Source organism: Paroedura picta, chromosome 7, assembly GCF_049243985.1.
Source record: "Paroedura picta isolate Pp20150507F chromosome 7, Ppicta_v3.0, whole genome shotgun sequence".
Lineage (NCBI taxonomy): Eukaryota > Metazoa > Chordata > Lepidosauria > Squamata > Gekkonidae > Paroedura > Paroedura picta.
The window spans coordinates 29,382,356-29,407,470 of NC_135375.1; the positions used below are offsets into that span (position 1 = coordinate 29,382,356).

General features: G+C 42.0%; 1 protein-coding gene across 3 annotated transcripts in view; it reads left to right on the plus strand.

Moving 5' to 3' along the window:
• The window catches only part of IPO11 (importin 11), a 92,477-nt gene extending 71,487 nt beyond the window's left edge, over positions 1-20,990 (plus strand). For 2 of the 3 annotated variants that reach the window (XM_077347209.1, XM_077347210.1), the window contains exons 29-30: positions 1,072-1,156; positions 19,551-20,990. In XM_077347209.1, the coding sequence (XP_077203324.1) occupies positions 1,072-1,156; positions 19,551-19,715 (250 nt within the window). In that variant the 3' untranslated portion in view covers positions 19,716-20,990. The remainder of the gene's footprint in view (positions 1-1,071; positions 1,157-19,550) is intronic. The other variant, XM_077347211.1, reaches the window with a different exon arrangement.
• The last annotated feature ends 4,125 nt before the right edge of the window (positions 20,991-25,115 follow it).

Below are 25,115 nucleotides of genomic sequence, written 5' to 3' on the forward strand. Positions count from 1 at the left end.
GCCAAAATCAACTATGAGACTTTAAATTTAGAAGTCTTAGAGTTTAAAATAAAAGCAACTATATGGAAATATGAAACAAGTCTATAAAATTATGCATGGAGTAGAAAAAGTGGATAAAGAGAAATTTATCCAAATCTTTCTTATGACATTTCTTACGAATTTGAGGTCAACCAGTGTTGGATGGAAAATAAATTCCAGTGGTAGATGGATAATGAATTCAAGATTGACAAAAATGAACTCACAGTCAGTCAACTCATGGTAACCCCAGCAAGGGGTTTTCAAGGCAACGATGTTCAGAGGCGGTTTATTGCTTCTGTGTAGCTGTAATAGGTATTAGACAGAGAATAGGTTCATTAGTGGCCACTAGCTGTGGTAGCCAAAGGAAACATCTGCATCCAGAGGTAGGAAACTTCTGAATATCTGCTAGGAGGCAACATCATAGGCTTCTGTACTCTGTTTGTTGACCCTGCAAGGCAAATTCTGTGTGAAACAGAATGCTGTACTAGATGGGCCACTGGTCTGATCCAGCAGGGCTTTTCTTATTTTTTTATGCTACTGAAGAAGTAATCTGTGTTGCATGTTTGATTCATTAATTTATCATGAGATTACAAAGAAAGAGTCAGAAAGACAGAGCAGTAGGTGGCGAATCTTGAAGCAGCGTGCTCATTCTCTTCTGCTGAATTAGTTACTTGGTGTGTGATGTATCAGTCATGTTGCAGAAGAATTCAGGATGGAGTTTTTAAAAATAGGAATAAGAAGATAGCAGGACAAGAAAGAATTTTTTCTTTTTGCCACCCCACCTCCAAATTCCCTCTTGTACATCATTTATCAGCGACACTGAACTGATACTCCTGTGTGAACCCCAGTTAAAACTGTTGCATCATGTGAAACACCAAAATCTCAAAAACAATTCTGGCCCTGAACACAAGAGTTGGTATATTTGTGACCTACTGCAAGCACAGTTCTATGTAATTTAATACGCAGTAAATCTGTTTTTACAGGCAGTTTTTGTTAGGCTTTCAAATCCTAGTCGAATTCTGAAGTTGAAAATACTTTTATTTGTGTTCTTAGTTGCATGCTAATGTCTATTTCTGAAGAGCCGAAAGTGACAGAAGAAGAGGAACCTCCCACAGAACAGGACAAAAGGAAAAAGATGGTATGTTTTGGGCCAGCTCTTAAATTTCAAAAAATTATAATTTAATGAATAGTAGAATAACTATCTATTGCTCATTTCATTTACTTTATTGCTGCCGAAGGCAGAAGCTTATGAGACTTTTGACTTTTATTCAGATCATCAACATATAGGTGCTTCTAAGAAAATGTTGTTAAAAATTATTCTGAAAATATCTCAAGGTTCTCAGTGGTAGTGTGGGAGCCAGAGAACATTTCTGGTGGTTCTATCTAAACCCTCCCCCCCCAAAAAAAAACCAAAAAAAAGTTGGTCAGGAAAAGAAATAGCATGGCAATTGTATCAAACATTTATGTTCCTTCCTAAAACTTATTAGAAGTTAAACTTGACTTCATTAAGAAAGTGGCTTGCTTCCAGAGAGATTTGTAAGTGATCTGCTTGTCTGGTGTGAGGGTCACAGAGATCATTAGCCATACAAATAGGCTAACAGCTCCTACCAGGATCTGGTGAATCTGTGCTGCATTTTGATACTGGTACAATTGGGACTTGAGCAGTGGTCCCACCAAATATAGGGATTAGAACTCAGTTGCATCACTTGTCAATTAAACACTAGCAAAGATCTGTGTTTTTTTAAGTTCATCCATCACTACTTCTGGTAGTGTTCTTCATCGCCAAATAAATCCATACTTCTGGTCCTAGTATTGTTGTCTCACCCATACACAGAGACCCTTCCAAGTTTGTCTGTCTACTTGGTCTAGCATGTGATCCTGGAAATACTTTTTGAATAGCCTGAGCTTCAGTTTGGATTTGTTTAGTGGCTTATATTTCCTAGTGGTTTAACATCTTAAAATGTTATTACTTACAGATTTCTTCCAATGCTGTAATTGATATAATGAACAATTTAGGAATCTGCATTTAAAAGGTGCCATACATTACTGAAGGAAACACAGTTCTAGATTCTGCAATCACCCACTGAGTCACAGATGTCAATATTATAGAAGAGCTTTTATTTCAAACCTTATAAGCCTAACAGCTTACAAATAGCATGGAATTATTAAGTACTAGATATAACTGGATTCTCAATTTGATGGGATACAGGTGAAGCACTGGAGACAAAACCTGAGAAAATAGCTGTATATATAAGATAAAACTGACAGGTTGGGATCAAGTATAGACTTTCCTTGCATGGAAGAAATATGCTTATTAATATAATAATAATAATAATAATAATAATAATTCAAGCTTATTAATAGAAATATATTCTTTTTCTGCTTGTGAGGGACTCTTAAGTAAATACTGAAAGGAAGCTACCTAAGCTCATTATTTATGATCATTTCCAGTTTTCATATAAGAGCTTAACCACTGGTTCAGTAGTTGGGATAAGTTTGTGTGTGCACAGCCAGAGTTCATAAATGTGTGAAGTCCTCCACATTGACTCTGATGTTAAACCTCCCATCAGACACCTTCAGAGCTTAAAATGGAATCCATATGGCTATGAGCCTCAATGTGTGCTTAAACACTATTATCAAGAAAACATAGCAGAGAACTGAATTGCAACCTTAAGTGACAAATGAAAGGGTATCAGAGTGTGAAAGAAAGGTGGGATCAAAACTGTAGTCCCAGTGGAAGGACTTCACTGATAATAAAAACAACCCTTTAGAGATGGAATTATTGATTGCAATGCCCTCTTTTTCCCGTTCTCTCTTAGTTTTCCTTCTTGCTTTCAAGTTCAAATTCAACTTTCATGTTGAAATATACTATTAGGCTTCAGCAAAGGTATCTATTTGTTTTATCTTGCTCCAAATCTAAGAATGAAGTTGAAACAAAGGACTCCTGATCAAAGGAGACATTTGACATCTAGTCAGAGTTGACGCTGCAGCTGTTCCCACAGGTGGATTTTTGAAATACCCTCTGAGTGCCAGTGTCAAATGAAAGTGGAGGAAAGCTTGGAATGAACCCCACCGAACATGACAGCACACTTTCATGCTGGTTTATTGACTGAGTGGTCTTTGCTGCCGTGTTGTCTCGCTGAGCTATTCTGAGTTTTAAAGGGGTTTTACATCAGGTCTTGATGTCAAGATCTGGAAAATGCAGAGGCTCACAGTAACATGTTTGCTACGCCATTCACAGATACAACCATTCACAAACATCACTTTCTTGAATGCCAGGGATTTTGGTGCTATTTAAGAACATTATCAGAACACAAGTTAGCCAAGTCACTGTTCCTTTTCTTTAAAAGTGATGGCTGGACAGGTATCCATGCACTGATTGCATCCAGGTTAAATTACTACAGTGGGTTTCCTCATATTGCTGAACAACTTAAAATAAATCCCATGCAATGCCTAATTCATAGAATCATCGGATAATCATAGGATCATAGGATAATCATTGGATAAGGGATCTCCTGGGTCATCTAGTCCAACCCCCCACACAGTGCAGGACACTCAGAACCCTATCGCTCATCCACTATAACCTGCCAACTCCTTGAACCTTCACAGAATCAGGCTCGCCGTCAAATGGCTATCCAGCCTCTGTTTAAAAATGTCCAAGGATGAAGAACCCACCACCTCCCAAGGAATTCATTTAACTAATGTTCAGAAATCACATATATTCTGGTCTAGAAAGTACAATGTTAGCTGTCCGTTTCCAGAAGAAAAGAAAACACCAAGCCAGCTACTTGTGGCTGAATAATTCATTCTGTTTTATGAAGTAGCTAGTAGAATGAGATCTGGTATAAGCCTTGTTTTCGGAGATGAATATCTTCTTCAGTGGCTTAGTAATGTGAAACAAACTTGTAGTTATAATACTATATTATTTTCAGTCACTTTTCAATATCACATTGTCCCATGGGTCTCATATTCAATAAAATCTGGAGGGAACAGTGGTCTCCACCTACTAGTTAGACCCTCCTAGTTTCCAAACAGAATTGAAAATGTTTGTTGTGGATTGGAGACTGCCCAGCTTCTGGAAGGTAAAACAGCCAATGAGCTGTTTCGTATAGGAGCCAGTGTGAGTGTTGCTGCAACATCCAGAGACCTTTCAGAGGGGGGCGGGAATCTTGGAAGGAAGCATAGCGGCAAGCAGGAAGCACAGATACTATTTTGGTCTCCCTCATCAAGACATTTTAAAGGGTAGCTCCTCCTGGTAAAAAGGAGGGGCTGTGGATCAGTGGCGGAACATCTGCTTGGCATGTAGAAGGGCCTAGGTTCAATTCCTCGTATCTCCAGTTAAAAGATCTGGCAGTAGGTAATGTGAAAGACTTGTGCCTGAGACCTTGGAGAGCTGTTGCCAATCTGTGTAGACCAGTGGTTCTCAACCTTGGAGTCCTGACCCCAAGTGGGATCTGGCCCCTTCCACGAGGTCGCCAGGTTGGTGGCTGTGGCGGTGGCCAGTGGCAGCCAGTGGTGGTGGCAGGTGGCGGTTGGCTGGGGGTGGCAGCAGCAGGCAGCAGCGGAGGAACCATGGCACTGGCCACCTCCATGCTGCCTCCAGATTGTTTTGCGCCTGTGTGTGCCGCCATCACCGCTGCAGTTGGGGTCGCGGCCTGATGGTGGTTAAGAACCACTGGCGTGGATAATACTGATTTCAATGGACCAGTGGTTTGATTCAGTATAAGGCAGGTTCATGTGACACAATACCTACCTGGTTGTAAGGCCTGTCTCATGACAAGTGGCCCTGATACCCTTTAGCCTGATGCTTGGGAAGGGGCAGGCTGGTGTGAGTGGAATCCTGCGTGAAATGATCGCCTGGTGGCTTGGCAGTGAGAGCACATTTGCCACAGCAAGCAAGCTAAAACAAACCTAAATGCCTGATCCATGCTTCTCTTGTGACTGCCTGGGGACCTGTACTGCTGGCCTGTTGTTGAAAAACAGCCTGTACATAAGTACGTTTTTTGTATTTTTACACAATTCTTGCTTCAGTGATTTCCATATTCTTTTTATTCACAACAAAACGTACCTCATAGCAGCAAACACAAACCCTTTATACCTGCTTCCTCAACTATATCCTGTAAATGAGGGCAACAGCTAAAGGGAAGGTTTATTTTTAAAAGAGCCCTGTACCCCTAATCTTAATAGGCAATGGGGGTCATCTTGGTCTAGTTTTGGATTGGTCGCTTCGGTGCTCAAAGCGGCTAATCTCTCCCGGCGCAGCCAGTGCCGTGCCACGGGGGGGGGGGAGGGAAGGCGCGGGCATCAGTGCGCCGTTGGGCACACACACGCCGGTGCAGAGTCTGCATGTGTGCGCCCACCGGTGCACTAACGCCCGTGCCCCACCCCCCTGTGGTGCAGCGCTGGCTGTGCCTGGAGAGACCAGCCAATTTACCAGCCCCCCCCCCCCGCTATTTTGCTGATTTATATATATAGCAGGTGGAGAGTCTCTCACTGACTAGGAATAAATCTAGCTGCTGCTTTTCTGCCACTCAGGTTGTATAATCAGTTTAATTGTGCTGCAGTTATTTTTTATATTAACTATAATGTGAGTCACCTCAGGGGTTCTTTTTTATGGAGAGTTAAAATATTAGAAATGCATAAAACTACCTTTATTTAGTCAAAGGTAGCCTATTAAGGGCAATGCAGTTCAGAAGTCTTAATGTGAGATTTGGCATCCAAACATTTTAGCTGTTATCTGACATCAGTGTCATACTACAGCACATTCATTTTACAAGATTACTGTAATCTAAACATGGTAGGATTCCACACCCCCCCCCAACCTAATTACTTTTAGACAACCGTTTTCAAAGACCGTATAGGCCAGGGGTAGTCAAACTGCGGCCCTCCAGATGTCCATGGACTACCATTCCCAGAAGCCCCTGCCAGCGAATTCTTGTAGGGGCTTCTGGGAATTGTAGTCCATGGACATCTGGAGGGCCGCAGTTTGACTACCCCTGGTATAGGCAGTTTGTTGCTGAAACACCCTGTTGCTCAGGAAGGTTGCTTTAATAGCAGCAGTGGTGCAGATAAACCTGAAATGTCAGTTGGCCACATGCTCCAGCTTGGTTTATCTGCTCTAGGGAATTGTGGAACAAAATGATTGAAGAGTGAAGTTGATTACTTTTGTTAAACTCATACCCTGGTATGTTAGAACTTTGGCAGATAATGCCTCCTACTGACCAACTAAAGAATGAGCACATTCTTTCCTTTAAGGTTAAGTGCAATATTTTTTCACTTGTACATATGGATGTAGGGTTTGCTGAACCCGTTATACCTAGGATGTTCTTTTTTTTGAGAGAGAACTTCCTGAATTCCCTTATTGATATTGATTAGCCATCTCTCGTATGGATGACAGACATAAATGACAACGGAGATATTCTGTCTTGGGTTAAAATTCCGGGACCATTCACAACATGTCTTCCTACAGATATAATGAAACAAATGTGCATTCAGGTTACAAACGGATAGATACATTCTTCAGTCTATATGCTCAGAAAAACCTTGTTCTCTTGTGTAACTGGGTGTATTCCAGGGATCAACAGACACACTATCTGGTTCAGAAGCTCAGTGTATGACACATGTAATGAGACAGCCTCCTGACACCTCTGATTGATACTGTGAATCTCATTGTCACTATCCTCCACAGCTGCCTTGAGGACTAGGGAAGCCAAGGTGTGATAAGGCTTGGCCTTGCCATGTTGTAGGATGTGACCGATGATAATTTCTCCTTGCTCCTGCATGACTCTTTTGGTTAAATCAGCTCTTTGTCAAAGCTTTGCTCAGTTTGTGAATCAGTTCAGAATAGCTACTGTTGAAACTGGGAGGCTGGGTCCTATGGATCGGCTCCACTAAGGGCAGTGCTTTCCCCTGGTGCAAGGAACTGTCTTCTTATGAAGAGTGCTTCATATGTAGCGGTGTTTGTCTCCAGTAGAGCAGCTAGATTCAAGTCACTTGACCAAGGGAGCTTTGGTGGAAGCTTAGACCTTCCACCAAAAATTTTTGTTGGTCTCCAAGCTGCAACTGGATTCAAGCCTTGCCGTTCTCCTTATGAAGGAGGCTCTTCTGAGAGGGGAAGTTTTCATCATAAGTGGAATGAATCCAAGGAATCAGATATCTCAGGCTTGAAAGCCAGACTTTGGATTCATAGCATGCCTACCTTGTTCTTCCTTCTCCCAACAACATAACACTATTTCAAAACCTATGATATGACTTCATTGAGCTATAAGTGTCCTTTTTCCAACAAGGAGCAAACAGTGAGCAAGAGCAGGAGCAGCACTGATCTTGATAGTATAATGCACATTTTGTAATGATGGGTGTTACAGGGAAAAGAACAGGAGGACATTCAGGGCAGCAAATTTTGGTAGCATTTAATTTGAGATATTTAGATGTATGCTTTATACTTGTTTAGATATTAGATGTATGCTTTGTAATATTTAAATTTGCCTTTGTTTTCTTTATTCGTGTACAATAGTATAGTCATCTGGCCTCTCCCCTATCAAGAGCTATCACCAGCCACCAAACTAATGTCTGTCTTTCCCCTCTTCTTTATAAGCGTATATTGTTATTGTTGAACAAGCAGAAAAGAGGGGGGCAAGTGAGGCACTTCTCTGCAGCCTGCCTGGAGCACTTGCTACTTGTCCCGCAGCCAGGCACTCTGCTGAAGAGGGAGGGCAAGAAAGAATAAGCAATCATTAAACCTCCCCCCCCCAGCCCAGATGCAGAAGTAGAATGAAATTTTATCTCCGTGTACCCCACTAAGTGTCCTTCCTACGTCACCAATAAAATTCAAAATTGCTTAGTATATGAACTACCAAGGTGAACACAATTTCTTTGCTAGCTACCTTGACTGTTTCTTTTGAAAAAGATGGGATATAAATGAACAGACAGGAAAAATCTGGCTTATTAGAAAGCAGTTGGACATGCTAACTATCTTGCTTTATGTCCTACTATTTTTGTAGTTAAGTACTAATTTATTAAGAGCCTCTTGTGGCGCAGAGTGTTAAGGCAGCAGACATGCAGTCTGAAGCTCTGCCCATGAGGCTGGGAGTTCAATTCCAGCAGCTGGCTCAAGGTTGACTCAGCCTTCCATCCTTCCGAGGTTGGTATAATGAGTACCCAGCTTGCTGCTGGGGGGTAAATGGCAATGACTGGGGAAGGCACTGGCAAACCATCCTGTATTGAGTCTGCCATGAAAACGCTGGAGGGCGTCACCCCAAGGGTCAGACATGACTCGGTGCTTGCACAGGGGATACCTTTACCTTTACTAATTTATTAGTAGTAAAGTAATACATGGAGGGTTGTGTTTCATTTTTTAAAATAAATCCAGAAGCTACGTTTTTGTATCAGAGCAATTTAATATAATTGAAAATTATGCTAATGTATTTTGAAAATGTTTTGTATGAAGTAGTTGATAATTAGGTACTTCTCACACTTAACATCAGATTATCAAAAATGCATTCCCATTTCACTAAACATGATATCTAGTATCCTTAACAACTTACTCCATGCATGTTGACATTTTCTATACAGTCTCTAGTGAGTATTTGTTACTTTGCGTACCTATAAAAAGCTTACCATGCTTCCGGTGACATGCCAGACCTCTGATATGCCTTGAATGGGATGGCATTCTCAAATAGTGTGAGAACCTGAGTGAGGGCCAATCATTCCCTTGCTCCTCTTCTTTGCCCATTCCCTTGCTCCTCTTCTTTAGTGCTGCTTCTCAGCACTTGGTGTTAGGCGGAAGCCTGGGAGCTGCAGGTGGTAAAGGCAGAGGCCAAAGATCAACAGAGCTTCTGCGTGGCCACTCCTCCTTACCACAGGGACTCCTCATGAAGGCCTTATGCTCCACCTTGACACCTTGCCCGTCCTGTTCTACAGCAACGAGGCCATAAGGGCATGGGGCAGAGGCTGAGCAGCACTGGGGCTCTTGAGTGGTACCTGCACCCACCTCCCCAGCCTCCTCTCCATGGTCAGAGCTCGCTGGAACCCTCTCCCTCACCATCTGGGCCACCCTTGTTTGCCTTCACAAGAGTGGAGGGTGAGTGGTAAAAGAGGACACATCTCCTACAGAGCCCACCAACCTGACCACGGAATTTACCTAGCCTCCTCTGCAGGGGCCCTTCCTCCATCCCACTTTGCCACTAGTATTGATAGATTATGGACATGTTCAAACTTCAGGAACTGTTCAGTGTTCAGATGTTACATTACTCAGTTTTAGAATGCATGTGTCTTCCCTGAACTAGGTTTCTCCAATGCTGATACCTCAGGGCATTCTAATGTATAGAAAATCTGGATTCAGATCTGTTTAGGACAGAAATGGCCTTGGTTACCCTGACTGATGATCTTAGTTGAGAGAGTGAAGGGAAGTATGTCCCTGTTGTTTTCTCTTGGACCTCTCAGTAGCTTTCAGAAGCATCAACCATGGTATCCTTTTGGATAGGCTGATTACATTACAAGTAGGGGGTACCAGGCTACACTGACTCTGTTCTTATGTGACCTTTTTTCAAAAAGTGCTGCTAGGGACCGAGATTTGGAGTAAAGTGCACCAATATGCAGATAGCATCCAGCTCCATTTCTCCTTGACAGTTGAGTCAATTGATTCTGTAGAATTCTTGAACAGGTGCCTGGAGACAGGATGATTGAGTGCCAGTAAACTCAAGCTCAGTCCACACAAGACTGAAGTGCTATTGGTCAATGGAGAATCAACAAGAACTGCAGAGTCAGCCTATCATGGAGGGCATTCTTCTCCCCCTCAGTGTGCAGGTTCATAATTTGGGGATGTGGCTGTATCTTGGTCTGTAACTGGAGATTCAGGTTTTCTCTTTGCCATCAGCTTCAGCTGATATGCCAGCTGTAGCCCTTCCTCAGAAAGCATGATCCAGGCTACAGTGATCATCCAGGCTAGATTACTGTAATGGGCTTTCTATGGGTTGCCCTTGAAAATGGTACAGAAACTCCAGTGGGTCCAAACTGCAGCAATCAGGTCATTGCTAAGAGTGAGATACAGGCATTGTATATCACCTCTGGGTTGGAAATGTACATAAGCTGTCCATCAGTTTCTGAAGTGCTAGTTCTGACCTTTAAGGCCTTAAATGAATTGCGATCCCAGTGCCTCAAGGGTCACCTTCTCCCTTACTGTTCCGCCCACCAGCTGAGATCCTCCTCATAAGCCCTGCTCTCAGAAGATCTACATTCAGAGGTAGGGCAGGTGGCAGCTGAAGACCAAGTTTTTTTAGTAGTGACACTTCCCTTGTGGGATGCCCTTCTCCTTAAGGCTTGCTTCGCACATACTCAACTCTTGTTAAGGTGCCAGGCCAAAACCAGGCTTCCAATACAGGGACTAATAGTGTAAAACATTGCTTTATAGTCGATACATAGCCTGAGAAATATTTAAATCTCATCTTGAATTGCTCCATGTTTTATTTTGTACTATATTCTAGCTTGCATTTTTAAATGCCTGGTGTTAATTACCTCTATGTTTTACATTGTAAGTTTACTCAGGCAGATTCCCTGGAGAGCTAGCACAGAATTTGTCCAAATAAATAATAAATAGAACACTCCACAACACTTTTTCAAAGCAATCATGCCCTGCTTCTTCAGTAGTTGCCAACGCTTCGACAGGATGAGTTAGCAAAGAGGATAAACATTTATATGTTTCATCACTGGGTTTTTTTTTTGTTTGTTTCAGATATTCAAAAGCATTTTTTAAAGTAATTATTTTTTTTAATGTGGTTATTTAAAAATTGCAAGCTTCAAGGCACCTCTAGGTTTAATATAAATACATTTCAATTTATTTATTTTACAGCCCGCATGCTCTCTCTCTCCACAGGAGACTTGGGAGGCTTACAACATTTGAAATACACTAAATAGAATACAAATAAATAAGTGCAATAAATAGAACAGTAAAACCAATTAGTCAACTTGCCAACAGAAAAATTTAAACAACTGGCCAACTCTCTAGTTTGTAATTTTTAAACATTTCTTCCTTAAAAAAAAAAGAACTAGGGAAAATCCCTATAAACTAGCAACTAAGTGCAGATGGCAAAATATTGATGTTACATGTGCAACCAGGGGGACCAAGGCAACAGTCTAGCAGCTGCACTATGGACCACCTGAAGCTTCTAAAGCATCTTCAAAGGCAGCCTTATCTAGATTGTGTTGCAATAGTCTCATCTGGAGGTGACATCACATGGATCACAGTGGCAAAATCAGAGCAGGACCGATAAGGGACCAGATGGCAGGCTCGGTGTAGATGATAAAATGCTGTCTGCCACTCTGGAAATATATCTATTCAAGGTAAAGGAAAAATCACACCCCTAAGCTTGTAACAGGATCTACTGCAGGCAGCTGGACTTGTCAAATGTAAATAAAACCAGCCACCCTGAACACACCCAACCACATCATCAGTTTTGAAGGGTTTAACTTCAGCCAGCTCTCTCCTGTCCAGTATGGCATCCCGATACAACGTCAGATCCAAGATTCTGGCAATCTGGCAGAGTGGTATGGCACTCATTCCAAACCTCTGTCAGAGGGTACATATAGATAGTAAACAACATTGGAGAGAGGATCAACCCCTGCCAGACCCCACAGGATAGCTAGTATCTAGGAATCCAACCTCTCTTCACTAGCAGCTACCGTCTGTGAATACCCCTAGAGGATCGAGGAGAATCTCCTTAGTGCAGTTTCCTTCAACCCTAGGGAAGTTACGTGATCAAATAGAACTGAATGGTCAACTGTGCCAAAAGCAGCCAACAGATCCAAAAGGATTAGCAGTGCTGTCCAGCCTTTGTCAAGATATAATCGGAGGTGGTCAGCGAAGGCTACCAGAGCTATCTGGCTTGAAATTGAATTGGAAAGGATCCAGGGCCAATGTTTCATCCAGGAAATCCTGAAGCAGCTTGGCCACTGCTCGCTCAATCTCCTTTCCCAGGAATGGAAGTTTTGATACAAGGTATTAATTAGCTAGGTCCCATTCATCTAACCATGTATTTTATGGAGAAGTATTGCCACTGCCTCCTTAAAGGAGCTACAGAAAGAGCCCCAAGAGAGGGGGTGATTAATAATTTCTTTCAGGGCTTCTCCCCCCCATCTCCTTGCAGGCTTTCACCAGCCAAGAAAAACAGGGATCCAAGGAGTAGATAGTAGGTCAGACCTTAATCAGGATCCTGCTGAAATCAACTTTCAAGTTTGCTACCTTGCCATCCATCTAAGAAAATGTATGCAGTTTGCCAGTGGTAATTTACAGCTCCTCCAACTTAGAAAGAACATTGCTTGTTTATTTGGAAAATTGCAAGTTGAAGGTCACCAACCTTGCTGACTCCAAGGCAGCCCTTGTGTAACATGAATACACGCAGATGCTAATGTTTGCAGGAACAACAGTTGAGATAAGGGGGAAGTGTTTGTAAGTGATGTACTAGATTTGCATCATTGAATGTCAAGGAGTATGTATGCGTAAAAGATTATTTATAGATGACTGAGTAACTGCTTGATTGTCTAGGGCATATGAGAGATAGGCATTCCCCTTAGTGGAGAGATTACAGGTGAAGTTGTGACAAAGTTTAGAAGGGAAAAATAGATGGAGGGTCTTGAAGGTACAGCAGGGTATCTCAGGCAATAATCACTTGCTTCAGAATTTCCTGAACAGCCTTTTGTTTTAGTTAGTGATTACTCATGTCTTCCATCTCCACTTTTTAAAAAATAATTCCTCAGTTGCTAACCTCAGAGGATGGCAGCCAAAAGGTCCCCCAGAACGGATTGTTATATTATCTGGTATCAACCTAGGCCTCTTCTTTATCCTAAATCCTGATTCCATCAAGCAGTAAATCGGGCATTTGCACCATCCTTATTTTTGCCCTACAAAATGCATAAGCTGGTCTCCATTCCCTGGAACTACTTAGTCCAGATAGGTATAAAAAAGGATCTATTTTTGAAGTATGTAACTTACAGTTAAGGCAGAAGGCATACCTGAGGGCCATCGAGCAAAGTCACAACTATTTGTTAAGTGGGTAGGCAGTTTTCTGAGTAATCACACTTCTTTGTCTCCCTACACTTCAAGAACATCTACTTTGATATGTGCTCCCAGGTTCTGAAAACTGCTTTATAAGGTAAGGAGGTAGCTGACCATGGCAAACTCCTCATGACAAGATAAATGCCCTCTTGAGTTTTTTTTTTAGCAAAAGCTGCTTTTGATAGGGGTTTCATATTGCCTCCTTTCTGTTATAGTGCCTGGATTTTTTTTTCTTGTGTTAATAAAACATCTGCACTTGTAGTTGTTGCAAGGCACTACTTCATGTATATTTCCATGGCAGACACATTATGAAATGTTGACACTATTTCCTCTCCATCACTCCTATAATATAGATGAAAGCAAGTGGTAAATTCAGACAGGGGAAAAAGCGAGGGAAGAGTTTGTGAATGATTATGATTCATTGAATGGCATGGCTGTGATGTACTTTGGCGGCGGCGGGGGGGGAGGGGCAGTTCCCATCATTTTCTAACAACCTTATTGCTTAGCAACAAAACTCCCCAAATGGAAAACAACACAACATTTCTCATTTAAATCACCAGTGTGACTTTTACAAAGGTTTGTTTGCTTACAGCATTCTATCTTTCAACAAGAATACTTGAAAGTGGTCTACATTAAAAGATTACACAATGCCTGAAAAGATGACGCTGGATGGTGAAGGAAACCCTATAAATCAGTGGTCCCCAACCTTTTTATCACCAGGGACCAGTCAATGCTTAACAATTTTACTGAGGCCTGGGGGGGGTAGTTTTTTTGCTGAGGGATGTCGTCACCACCACCTGAGCCCCTGCTCCACTTGCTTTCCCGCCAGCGCCCCTGACTTCCCGCCACCTGCTGGGGGGCGCTGCCAGCAGTAGCTGCGCAGTGCCACGCCGAGGGGGAGCCCCAACCATGGTGGCCACTGGAGAGCACCAAAGGTGAGCCAGTGGCAGTGTGGCAGGGCAGCCCCTGAGGCAGCAGCCAAGGAGGAGGAGGAGCCATGGCCCGATACCGACTGATTCATGGATCGGTACCGGTCCCCGGACTGGAGGTTGGGGACCACTGCTATAGACAAAGTACACCAGGGAGTGCAGTAAGGAAGGAGGACTCAGTGAAGTTGTCTTTCCTCCTATCAGTGTTTTTTCTTCCTTGATGATATTCTCCTCAGATGTGAATTCACTGCAGTGTCTGGTGTGGTTCTATCCCCGCCCACAGTATTACGTTTTCTGGCATCACTAAGATGCTGCAAAAGGCAGAGACCTGTCTCCATGACCAAACTGCACTCACACTTTGTAGGATCCAACCCTAACATCTGAAAAATGAGAAGTTAAAAAAGAAACTTACACTTAAAAGCCAACCATAACAAAACCAACAGAGCAGTATCAGCAGTCAAGTCAAAATCTCAGTTTCCAAAAGCTTGACAGACTAGACATTTACACATACACAGAAACCCCCAAGAGAGAGTATCCGTTCTGACCTCATGAGGAAGGGTGTTCCATAGTTCAGGAGCCCTTGTAGTAAAGTTTTACTCTTAGTTGACAGTTGTGACATCTGGAATATATAGTTGGCTAATGCTGTAAATCTTAAGGAAGATGATAGTATTGTACATTTCAGCATTTGTGTATTTTTTTTTCTGTTGGAGTATCGCTATGAAGTATAAGCAAACTAGTTTGGAAGGGGTGGTGTATTCTGAATATAATGTAGTAATTTTTGAAAAAGAAAATCTGACCATAAATTCATTAGCTGAAAAAAAATTAATCATTAATGTGGTCTAGAAATTCCTTTTTCTCTGTATTGCTTAAGCCCCTGAGACTCTTTGAACCTAGTGGGCGAATACTCCTGGCCTTTAAGGCATTTTTAGATCAATCTAAATTCCTAAATTAGTTGGTCTGTTGGTGGTGCCTCTAATTCCACAAAGCCAAATGTGAGTCATTACTCAAAACTAAACACTAATAGTAATTCTTGCCATTAAGCTTGTTCTTATTTTCAGAAAGATTTCTCAAATGATGCTTTCAGGCATTCATGTTGTAGGAGCTTTCCCACAGAACATATAACAAGTTATTTAACATGTAGTGGGTTCTGATTGGCTGTTGCCAACCTCATCAGTTGTTCCAGAATGGGGATGCCAGCTCTTACATGGAGATGGATCCAGCCAACTTTTTCTTTGTTCAAAAAGGGAGGAAGGGGTCCTGTTTGCACAGGGGAGCTTGCTACAGACTGTCATAGACATAAATTGGATGGACAGCTACATCAAGATATCTAGGAATGTTTGATTACAAAATTCTATTGTGTATTAAGGCTGCCTAAGGAGGTGGTGAGCTCCCCCTCACTGGCAGTCTTCAAGCAAATGTTGGATACACAGTTTTCTTGGATGCTTTAGGATGCTTTGGGCTGATCCTGCGTTGAGCAGGGGGTTGGACTAGATGGCCTGTATGGCCCCTTCCAACTCTATGATTCTGTGATTTAGAAAGTACCAGATAGTAAGTGTTAAGTACATTGTTTGTTGTTAATAGCTCTTTTCTTTTAAGACTTATTTTACTGGAGTAGTATAGTTCAGAACTAACTTTTAGGTGCAAGAGTCTAGAATACCCAGGCACAGCAAGTCTTTTTGCTTAATCAAACATTTAAAAAACCCTGAAAGTAAAATGAAAATTTCATACCTGAACTGATGCTTTCTATCAGATTTTTACTCCACTCTTCTGTCAGAGTTATCAGGATGGCATATCTCATCTGGTCTTCTATCTTTTCTTCCTAACAGTACTGTGAGGCAACCTAGCCTGAAAGGGAGTGATGAGTCCAAGGGTATCCAGTTAGCTGTGTGGCCAACAAGGCCGAAGCATTTGGGGGGGGGGGCGCTAGTATACAGCATCCCTCATACTATCATCCCTTCTCAGAGATATAGACATTTGAGTTATGAAAAAAGTTTCTACTTTAATTCTGAAATTACATTTTCTATCCTTTTGAAATAGACCCTTGACCTAAATTAAGACTTTTCTTCCATGCCCCCTCTGCAGTACACACCCTTCATTATTTGCTATGTTTGTTTAAGATAGCATTCAGCCTGAAGAAGATTCCTGCAGAGTAGCTGACTGTTTTGTAATACTTTGGGTATTCCTAAGGTTGATCTGTCAGTGTTTTGATTTTTCTGTTCCAGTAGACCAATACAACTGCCAACGTTTTATAAGTTAGAACAGTCCCTTTAAATTCCAGAATCATGAATTATCTTCCTAATAAAGTCAATTTCTCTGGGATGGTGACCACTCAGTAAACAAGCTAGGTAGTTTGATTGCTTACCCCTTAGTACTCCTGCAGTTTTTGATGTGTGCTGGGTTCTTCAGCCTCTGCTGTGGTCCCTGGCATTGCACAAAAAATCCACAAGATCACTTTACTAAACATTGCCATGGGTTTTCATAGCTCTCATTCAGAAGAGAAGCGAGGTAAGTTCAAATTCTTTGCAGAAATTAAATTTGAAGTGTGTAGCTACACATCTTTATCTGGCAGAGTTCAGGGCAGATCACCAAAGAAATATTTGGGGAGTATGAAAGCATGACTGCACAGGATATTGACTTTTTTTGTCACGTCTAAGCAAATGTCTACTGTAGAAGGAGGAGGAGGAGGAGGAGGAGGAGGAGGAAGGACGGTTGGTTCTTATATGCTACTTTTCTCTACCCGAAGGAGGCTCAAAATGGTTTACAGTCGCCTTCCCTTTCTTCTCCCCACAACAGACACCCTGTGAGGTGGGTGAGGCTGAGACCGTTTATGCACTGGGAACTTCACTGCCCCAGTTCTTGTGCAGGAGCACAAAGCGGGGGTGGATGAGGTGCATCGAGCCAAATGCTCCCCGGTGTGGGTGTAGGAAGAGGTGGAGCAACCTGCCACGACTAATACTTCAGCCTGCAACCTGACATGAAATCTCCAGTGCATAAACGGTCTGAGAGAGCCCTGTTATCACTGCCCGGTCAGAACAGTTTTATCAGTGCTGTGGCGAGCCCAAGGTCACCCAGCTGGCTGCATGTGGGGGAGTGCAGAATCGAACCCGACATGCCAGATTAGAAGTCCGCACTCCTAACCACTACACCAAACTTGGTGCTTCCCAATACGGTTTTTGTGTGGCATGCAAACAAGTGGGATGTAACAATAACCATTTTTCAGCCATAAGTTGTTATTTTATGGATTCTGTTTTTAAGGTATTGAACCTATGGTTTCGTCCATTTTCAATAACAAGCAATTTTCTCTGTGCCTGTGTATCTGGCTCATGCAGGTACCCTTAGGCAAACCGTTCACCATATCAGAGACAAGGAACAAACACTGTCTTTTAACTAGAGAAAATGATTATAGTTGCAAGATTATGGCCACATATCCTTGTAATACCAGCCTCTCAATTTACATTTTGAATGTGGCACATGTGGTGGTTTTTCTGATATTTGATGTTTAGACTGCACAGGGATGTAACACATCCTGCTAAGCTATTCTGTAGGAAAGCTACTACCTAACCATAATTTTTCAGTGAGACTTTTATAATTAGAAAACTGCTAAGGTTGGTTAAACTCATCTGAAAGAATAAATGTTTTTTTTTAATTGTTGCCTAGGGAGATGAGATACTATTAATAAGTTGACAGTTACTGTACAAGCTGAAGTGTGAATACAGTGTTATTCCTTTATAGGCCTTTGTTCCGGCTACAGTAGTGTGACAGGCACTTGATGTTAATTCGCTAAAGTAATACACAATCTTCGGCAGAACAAAATTCATAATTTAGCTAGCTGCATTTTCGCATTTCCCTTCTTTGTTCTTCTAGGATTATTTTTAAGCAGATCCTTTTCTTACAGTGCGGTTTTGTGACCCAGTATGTTGGTGACCAACACCTGTATAAGCAGTCCTGTTCCATACATGGTGCAAACTAGCTTCCAGGGGAAGAAGTCTTTGTGGCTGTCTTTTAAAAGCAGCTTAGTGGGCTGATGTCTGTCAAAACAGCATAGGTGACGGAGGAAAGGTGGACTTCTTCCCTCCTTTGTAGCTGTGCAACGATGGATCTTTCACCCACAGTTAAACAGAAAATAGGAAAAATAAGAACAGAGAGAATGTCTTACATTAGAAATATGTATTTACTACAACACTTCATTCTAGCCACGTAAGCAATTCACGTCTCTTTATCTGTATTATTTGGGTTGTGAGTAATTAGTTTTTATTATCTCAACGAATGTGGAAGCGACAGGAGAAGAGATATTCTGTTGTCCAGTGAAGACAGGAATTGCCTGGAAGCATGCTTATAAAAGTATTGCTCTCTTTCTTGATTAAGATTGCAATCAGGGGAGGGGATCTTGCGAGCAATATTGTTGACGCTGCACTAACATAATTTCTGGGTTGCACCAGAAATGATGCTGTCAAATGGAGCAATATTGTAGCATTTGCCCTAAACTCTGTGGCTAGAGTTTGAGGCAAATGCCTAGAAGATTGCCCCAACATTATGTCACTCCGAAATCACACTAGAAATGAAGTGAGCACATCGTCGGTATCACCGGTCACCCACCCCCACCCCCCCGCCCGCCACTCCTGCAGTGTCTCAGCAGGTCACAGCAAATGAAGCAGGTTGTTGACAAGGCATCTTCTGCCAAACCAGGAAATCTGGCAGTCTTATTCTTGATGGAGTAGAAGGATGCTGGCTGGACAGATGGGAAGACTCCTGTCCCCCATGGCGAGCAGACATTGGACTTGTTCAGTTATTGCAGTTGATGCAAAATTAATAGCAAGCACCTCCTCCATCCCAGGCTACTTTCCAGGAGAAGTAGGAATTGCTATTCCTACTACAACAAAAATAATTATGCAACTGTATTTATTAGATTTGTTTCCCGACGCTATCTGGGAACCGTCTTGTACTGATTTACAATCATAGAGCATAAAACTCTCAATCATAAAAACATTCGCCCCCCGAATTAAAACCCACAATTACTAAGAAACAGATGGCAGCATAAAAACCACTCTCTCCCCCCCCCTCACCAACCCTCCCACATCCGGTGCTTCAAGGGTGATCTCGGGTGCCTGTCCCAGATGAACTTGCATATATAAGTATGTGGACATATGGAGGGGACCTCTGATCTTCTGTGCCCTAGCCCTAGAGCTCTGTTTTACAGGCCCTGCGGAACTTCCCATCAGGTTTCATGCTGGCTGGTTCAGAAGTTGATATTAGAGGAGAAGTAGAAATCAAAGGAACCACTTGGTCAAGATAATGAAGTGGGTCCAGTTATCGTTGTTATTTTTAACAACCTAGTGTTGGTGCTTATAGTAAGTTTCAACTGATGAAGTAGCAGAATTTCTCTTTGAAAGTGTTTGACTGTTGAACGATGTTCCTGGGGGTAAGAACTATAGAAAACAAAAGACTTAATTTTTTTTTAAGCAGCTAAGATTAAAAAATAGATGAATGAGTCACGGTTGCACTGGGCTTGCCTACTGTTTTCATTGTTATTTATTGTTCTTATCTGCCTTTTACAGCTTGCGCTAAAGGATCCAGTACACTCTGTGTCGCTGCAGCAGTTCGTATACGAGAAACTGAAGGCACAGCATGAGCTGCTGGGAGAGGCAGGCTTTCAAGCACTCATGGAAACGGTGGATGCAGAAATAGTCTCCCAGCTGCAAGACTTCTTGCAAGGCTTCTGAAGGAACAGAGGCCAGGTTTTCTGTGCCTCTCTCTTCACTTCCACTTTACAAGGGCAGCCTTCAGTCTGTCTCCGAAACCCAGCTTCCGACAAGGAAACAGAGGCTATAGAACTGGATTTTCCCCCCTGGGAAGACAAGGCTGAAATAATAACTGTAAATTATCTAATTAGTTTTACCTTCCTGTTTTACCAGGTTGTAATTTATATATAGGGAGAAACGTTTGTATAAGAGCGGTTCTGTGAAAGCAGCTGTTTCATTTCTGGGTTAGTAACGTGTCACAGCTTTGATCTTAAGTCATGTGCTCTTAATAGCTGCAGAATGGTGGCCAGGGCATGAGTTTGCTTGGGCTTTCCAGTTGTTGCTATTTATGACATTAAAAAGAACTGGGAATGTTACAGTGGGCAAGAATGGAACTGTCCTCAGTCAAGCAACATGCAAAGCATAAGCATAGTAATACAGATAGCCGAAAGTATTCTTAACATTCAGCCATATGGGGAGCTGAACACCTGTCTTTTGCATGAAAAAGTAACTGATGGAGTCATCCAAATTTTAAAATTACTATGCTCATCCCTATAGGAAGAAAGATTTTAGTAACTTCTCTCTTATTTTATCTCTCTGAAAATATTTTTGATTTAAAATGTAGCACATAGATCCAAGAGATGGTTTTCAGTCTATGTGAGATTTAAATTAATACTTGATTTCATTCTCCTAACCTGGTAGTATGCACCCAGAAAGAAAAGGGATGAAGCAGTATTTATTTTCTGTTGTAGAAAAAAAAAGATCTCTTTAGAGACTTAAGGATGAGAAGCAATGTTTACCAAGGTTATATGCCTCTGAATAATGATGGTCTTCAAATTAAATATTCAATGAACTTCGTCTGGACTGTAAATCAGGGAAATGTGTTGGGAATAATTCTAGATTCCTGTGTTATTTCAAAACAGCATTCATGTCTCTTCCAGCATTCATGTCTCTTCCAGTCCCTCACCCTGCTGGGCTCTTTTGATCCTGTACCTCCTATTTTAAGGAGAGGCTCATTTCTTTTGGGGCAAGGTTTCCTTTGTCCTCTATTGTAAGAAATCAGTCTGGTTTTTAAAGAAAGCAATTGACAATATACTAACAAAATGTTAGTATAATATTTGTGCAGAAAACTGGCAATTATCTGTAACCATGGGGAACAAAGATCTCCTCTTAAACTGTAGATCACAAAGTGTACTAGAAAATCTGATGCTTCCAAACAACAAAACAGTAAATTTTCAATTAAATTTTCCAAAGATATCTTACTTCTCTTATTCTGTTATGCTCCTCTCAGATGGCACAAAAGTCTTAATTCTGAGGCAATACCCCTTTTAACATGCTTGATGTAGCTTCTTGGGGCAGCAGTTTGGTGGATTTTAAGCAGTGATATTGCTGTAAACAGAGCATTCCTTGCTGCAACGCCAGTGACCTTGGATTCTTCTACATTCAGAGACTTAGGCTCCAAAAGGGATTGGCATGAAAGAACCATAATATTAATATATCTTACTATTATCTACTTTCTAAATTAACTGCATTTGAATTGAGTCTAATTAGGAAATCTTTGGTTAGTGTACAGCTTGGTAACTGAATGAGCTTTGACCAGCAGCTATGATTGAACTTTAGGACACAAGCAAGTTGAGAAATATGGGTTTGTACCTTACTGTTCCATTCTGCTTGATGCAGAGCCTTCCTCTGTGGAAGCTTGCTCTTCTGGAGGAAGGCTTAGGCTTCATACTTATCTGAGCAGTGTGACAGGATACAACCTACATGAAAATATGAAATTGCCTTAGAACATTGATCTATCAAGGTCAGTATTATATGTTCTGTCAGTGACTGTCTCGAGTCTCAGAAAGGTCTTTTACATCACCTAATGCCTTATCCTTGTAACTAGACATGAAATGGATCAAACGTGGAACCTTCTTCATTCCAAGCATGTGCTTTACCACTGAGCCACAGCCCCTGTCCCAAGGATCGTAAGGCCACTGACCCATCTTACTCAGTGTTGCCTATTTTGATTTGCAGTGGTTCTCCAGAGTCTTAAGGTAGATGTTTTTCACATTAACTACTACCTGATCCTCTTAACCGGAAATGCTGGGGATTGAACAAGGGATGCTCTACCATGTGACCATGGCATGTATAAGAGTTAGAGTGTTGAACCAAGACCTAGAATGAATCCCTTTTCTGCTAGGTGAATTTCAGCCTGTTATGATCTATCAGCCTATCCTACCTTTCCAGGGTGGTTATTAAGTGGAGGACGGGATAACATAGCTGAAAGACACTTTGGTTCCAAATCAAGGAGAAAAGTTGTATATTATTATATTTATATCCTGCCATACCCAGCACAGTTGGCTCATAGTGGATCACAACAGTCAACATAAAAATCCTCCCACCCCTGCTCCCATCCCGCTTTACCCTCCCCACACCAGTCCCCAGCTCTGTCACCCTCTTACCACACCACAGCTATATAACTGGGAAGATGATATTACATATTGCATTTCGAAGGAGGGGCTACATATTCCACCATCTTGCCTCACCTGGCTTCAACCAAAGGCCTGGTGGAAGAGCTCTGTCTTACAAGCCCTGTAGAACAGTGTCAGCTCCTGCAGGGCCCCCAGCTGTTCCGGGATCTCATTCCACCAGGCTGGGGACAGGGCCAAAAAAGCCCTAGACCTGGTCAAGGCCAGGCAGACCTCCTGTGGTCCAAGGATCTGTAGCCTATTAGCTGTTGCAGAATGCAACAACCTACATAGGGCATAAACAGTTAGACAGTCCCTCAGGCACAAAAGTCTTAAGGTATGCATTTTTAAAAATGATTTAAAGGTATAAAAAAATAAGCAATCTGTTGTTATCCCTTTTATGCACAGTAAATGTTTGGCATGGCTATGTTTTCCTGATTTTATCTTGATTTTTCCTTAAGAGAAACTTTGTTTATCCAAAAACACATTGGAGATAAAATGTGTACCCACGAACCCTAGTTTTAATTAGCAAATGTCCAAGAGGATAATCAGTGGCAGTGTGTCTCTCCCCATGGAAATTAGGCGATCATGCAATCCTTCAGTTGATTTACTTTTTAAAGCTAAGCTCAGTAGAACTCCTTGGAATGTGTTTTTTGCTGGATTCTTAGATACAGCACTCAAGAAGTTCTACTTTCTTGATAGATTAACTAATTGATAGATAGACTAATTAGATTAAGAATATAAGAGAAGCCATGTTGGTTCAGGTCAATGGCCTGTTCAAAACCCAGGTACCATAAGGAGGTCCACCAACAGGGCCAAAATTCCAGAAGCCCTTTCAGTATTGAACACAGAGCATCACTGCCCCCAGATATAGTGTTCCATCTATACATTGTGACTAATAGCTACAAATAGACCCCTGCTTCATATATTTATCGTCCCCTTTTGAAGCTATCTATGCTTCTAGCCACCACCACTTCCTGTGGCAGTAAATTCCATGTGTTAATTGCTCTTTGGATTAAAGAAGTACTTCCTTTTATCTGTTCTAAGCCTACGATGTATTAATTTCATTGACTGCCCACCAGTTCCTGTATTGTGAGAACTGGAGAAAAGTTCTTTCTCTTCTCCCATTCATAATTTCATAAACATCTATAATGCCATCCCTCAGTCATCTTTTCTCCAAGCTAAAGAGCCCTAACCTCTTCAACTATTCTTCATATGGAAGATGTTCCATCCCCCCCAGCCATTTTAGTTGTCCTTTTCTGCATCCGCAGCTTGGGCCCTGCCTATCTGAGGGACCACTTGTCTCCTTACGACCCTCACAGGGCACTTTGCGGGTGCTAATCTGCTGGAGGTCCTTGAGCCTAAAGAAGCACACCCGGCCTTGATCCAGACATACAATTGGCGCTAGGACCCAGGGGTCACTAGCAGGTGCAGTTATATATCTCTCAGCATGAGCCATAGGTGGTAATCAGGGCTCCTTGTAGTAGGGAATCAAGGGTCATTTGCAATTTGGGGCTCATTTGCAGTTTGGCCCTATTCCAACTTGGATACCCGGACACATTCCACCCCCCCCCCCCGACTGTTTCACAAATATTAAGAGGAACAATGGATATATAAGGATATACTGTTCCTGGACCCCCAAATAGCAGTGTACTAGCCAAAAACAATTTTGAAGCATGCCTCATTTATGTATTTACCTATCCTAACAGTAGGTTTGCACTTGTAGAAGCAACATTTCAAAACAGTCATTTGCAGCCGGCTCCCTATGTGCCTCACATGTGAATCAATCTGCTATCCCTGCCAGTCCCTCCCAAATAGCTAACCCAATTTAAGAGGAGAGCAGCTTGCACCTCTACATACATTTGCAATGGAGAGCTGCAAAAGCAGATAGCTCACCATTTGTTTCCTGTGCAGGAGAGGAATCTCTACTGGCATGTGTCTGAAGGCATATGATGCAGTTCTTTTGCTTGAAGCTAACAAGATCTGGCTCCAGAAGCAGCTGGGAGCTATTTGAAGAACGAGTGGAGGTTGGGAAAGAAAATGCTTGCATTAATTGGAAATAGAACTCCTGATCCTCTCCTCGGATGCAGATTTGCAGATTTCCCCTCCCATATTAGGCTCCATAACAGCAGAAGAGAAATAGGATACGAGTTGATTAGAAATGGCAGTCTTCAAGCAAAGGTTGGATATACACTTTTCTTGGATGCTTTAGGGTGGTTAGGGCTGATCCTGCGTTGAGCAGGGGGTTGGACTAGATGGCCTGTGTGGCCCCATTCCAACTATGATTCTATGAAATCCCCTTGAAACGAGGCCATATTTAAATTCCAGCCACCCAAGATTCTGGATTCAACACATTACCTAACTGGTTTGCTATTTTTTTGCATTATGTTCCTTATTCTTTAATCTTTTACTGAAGCCATTCTCATTAACAAGAAGTCTTTCTTTACACCGTTTGTTTGTTCTCCCAATTCATGTAGAGAAATTGGAGTCCTAAAATTGATACCCAAAATAAATCCATCTGAATTAATAAGCCACATTGCTGCAGAATAAAAATGTGCTTTCCCCGCCTCTTTTGCATTTCATTTCAGAATAAAACGTGACTCTTGTATGTGATGTTCCTTCAAATGATACATGAAGTTCCAACCTATTACCAGCAATAGCAGACCTTTCTGTTCTCCTGTGATGCTCCTTGTTTTGATCTGTCTGCATTTTTGGTATTAATAGGCAACTTTTCTGGAAAACAATGTGTCTGCTTCTTACAAATTCTCTCTGTGTGGGGAGGTGTTGTTTCTTGTGTGCTTTGTGGTCTGCAAAAACAGTTCTGTAATCTCCCTGAGACAAAGCGCTCAGTAATAGAAGCTGTTTTTTTAAATACCCTGCTTTTCGCTACCCAAAGGAGTCCCAAAGCAGCTTATAAATGCCTATCCCT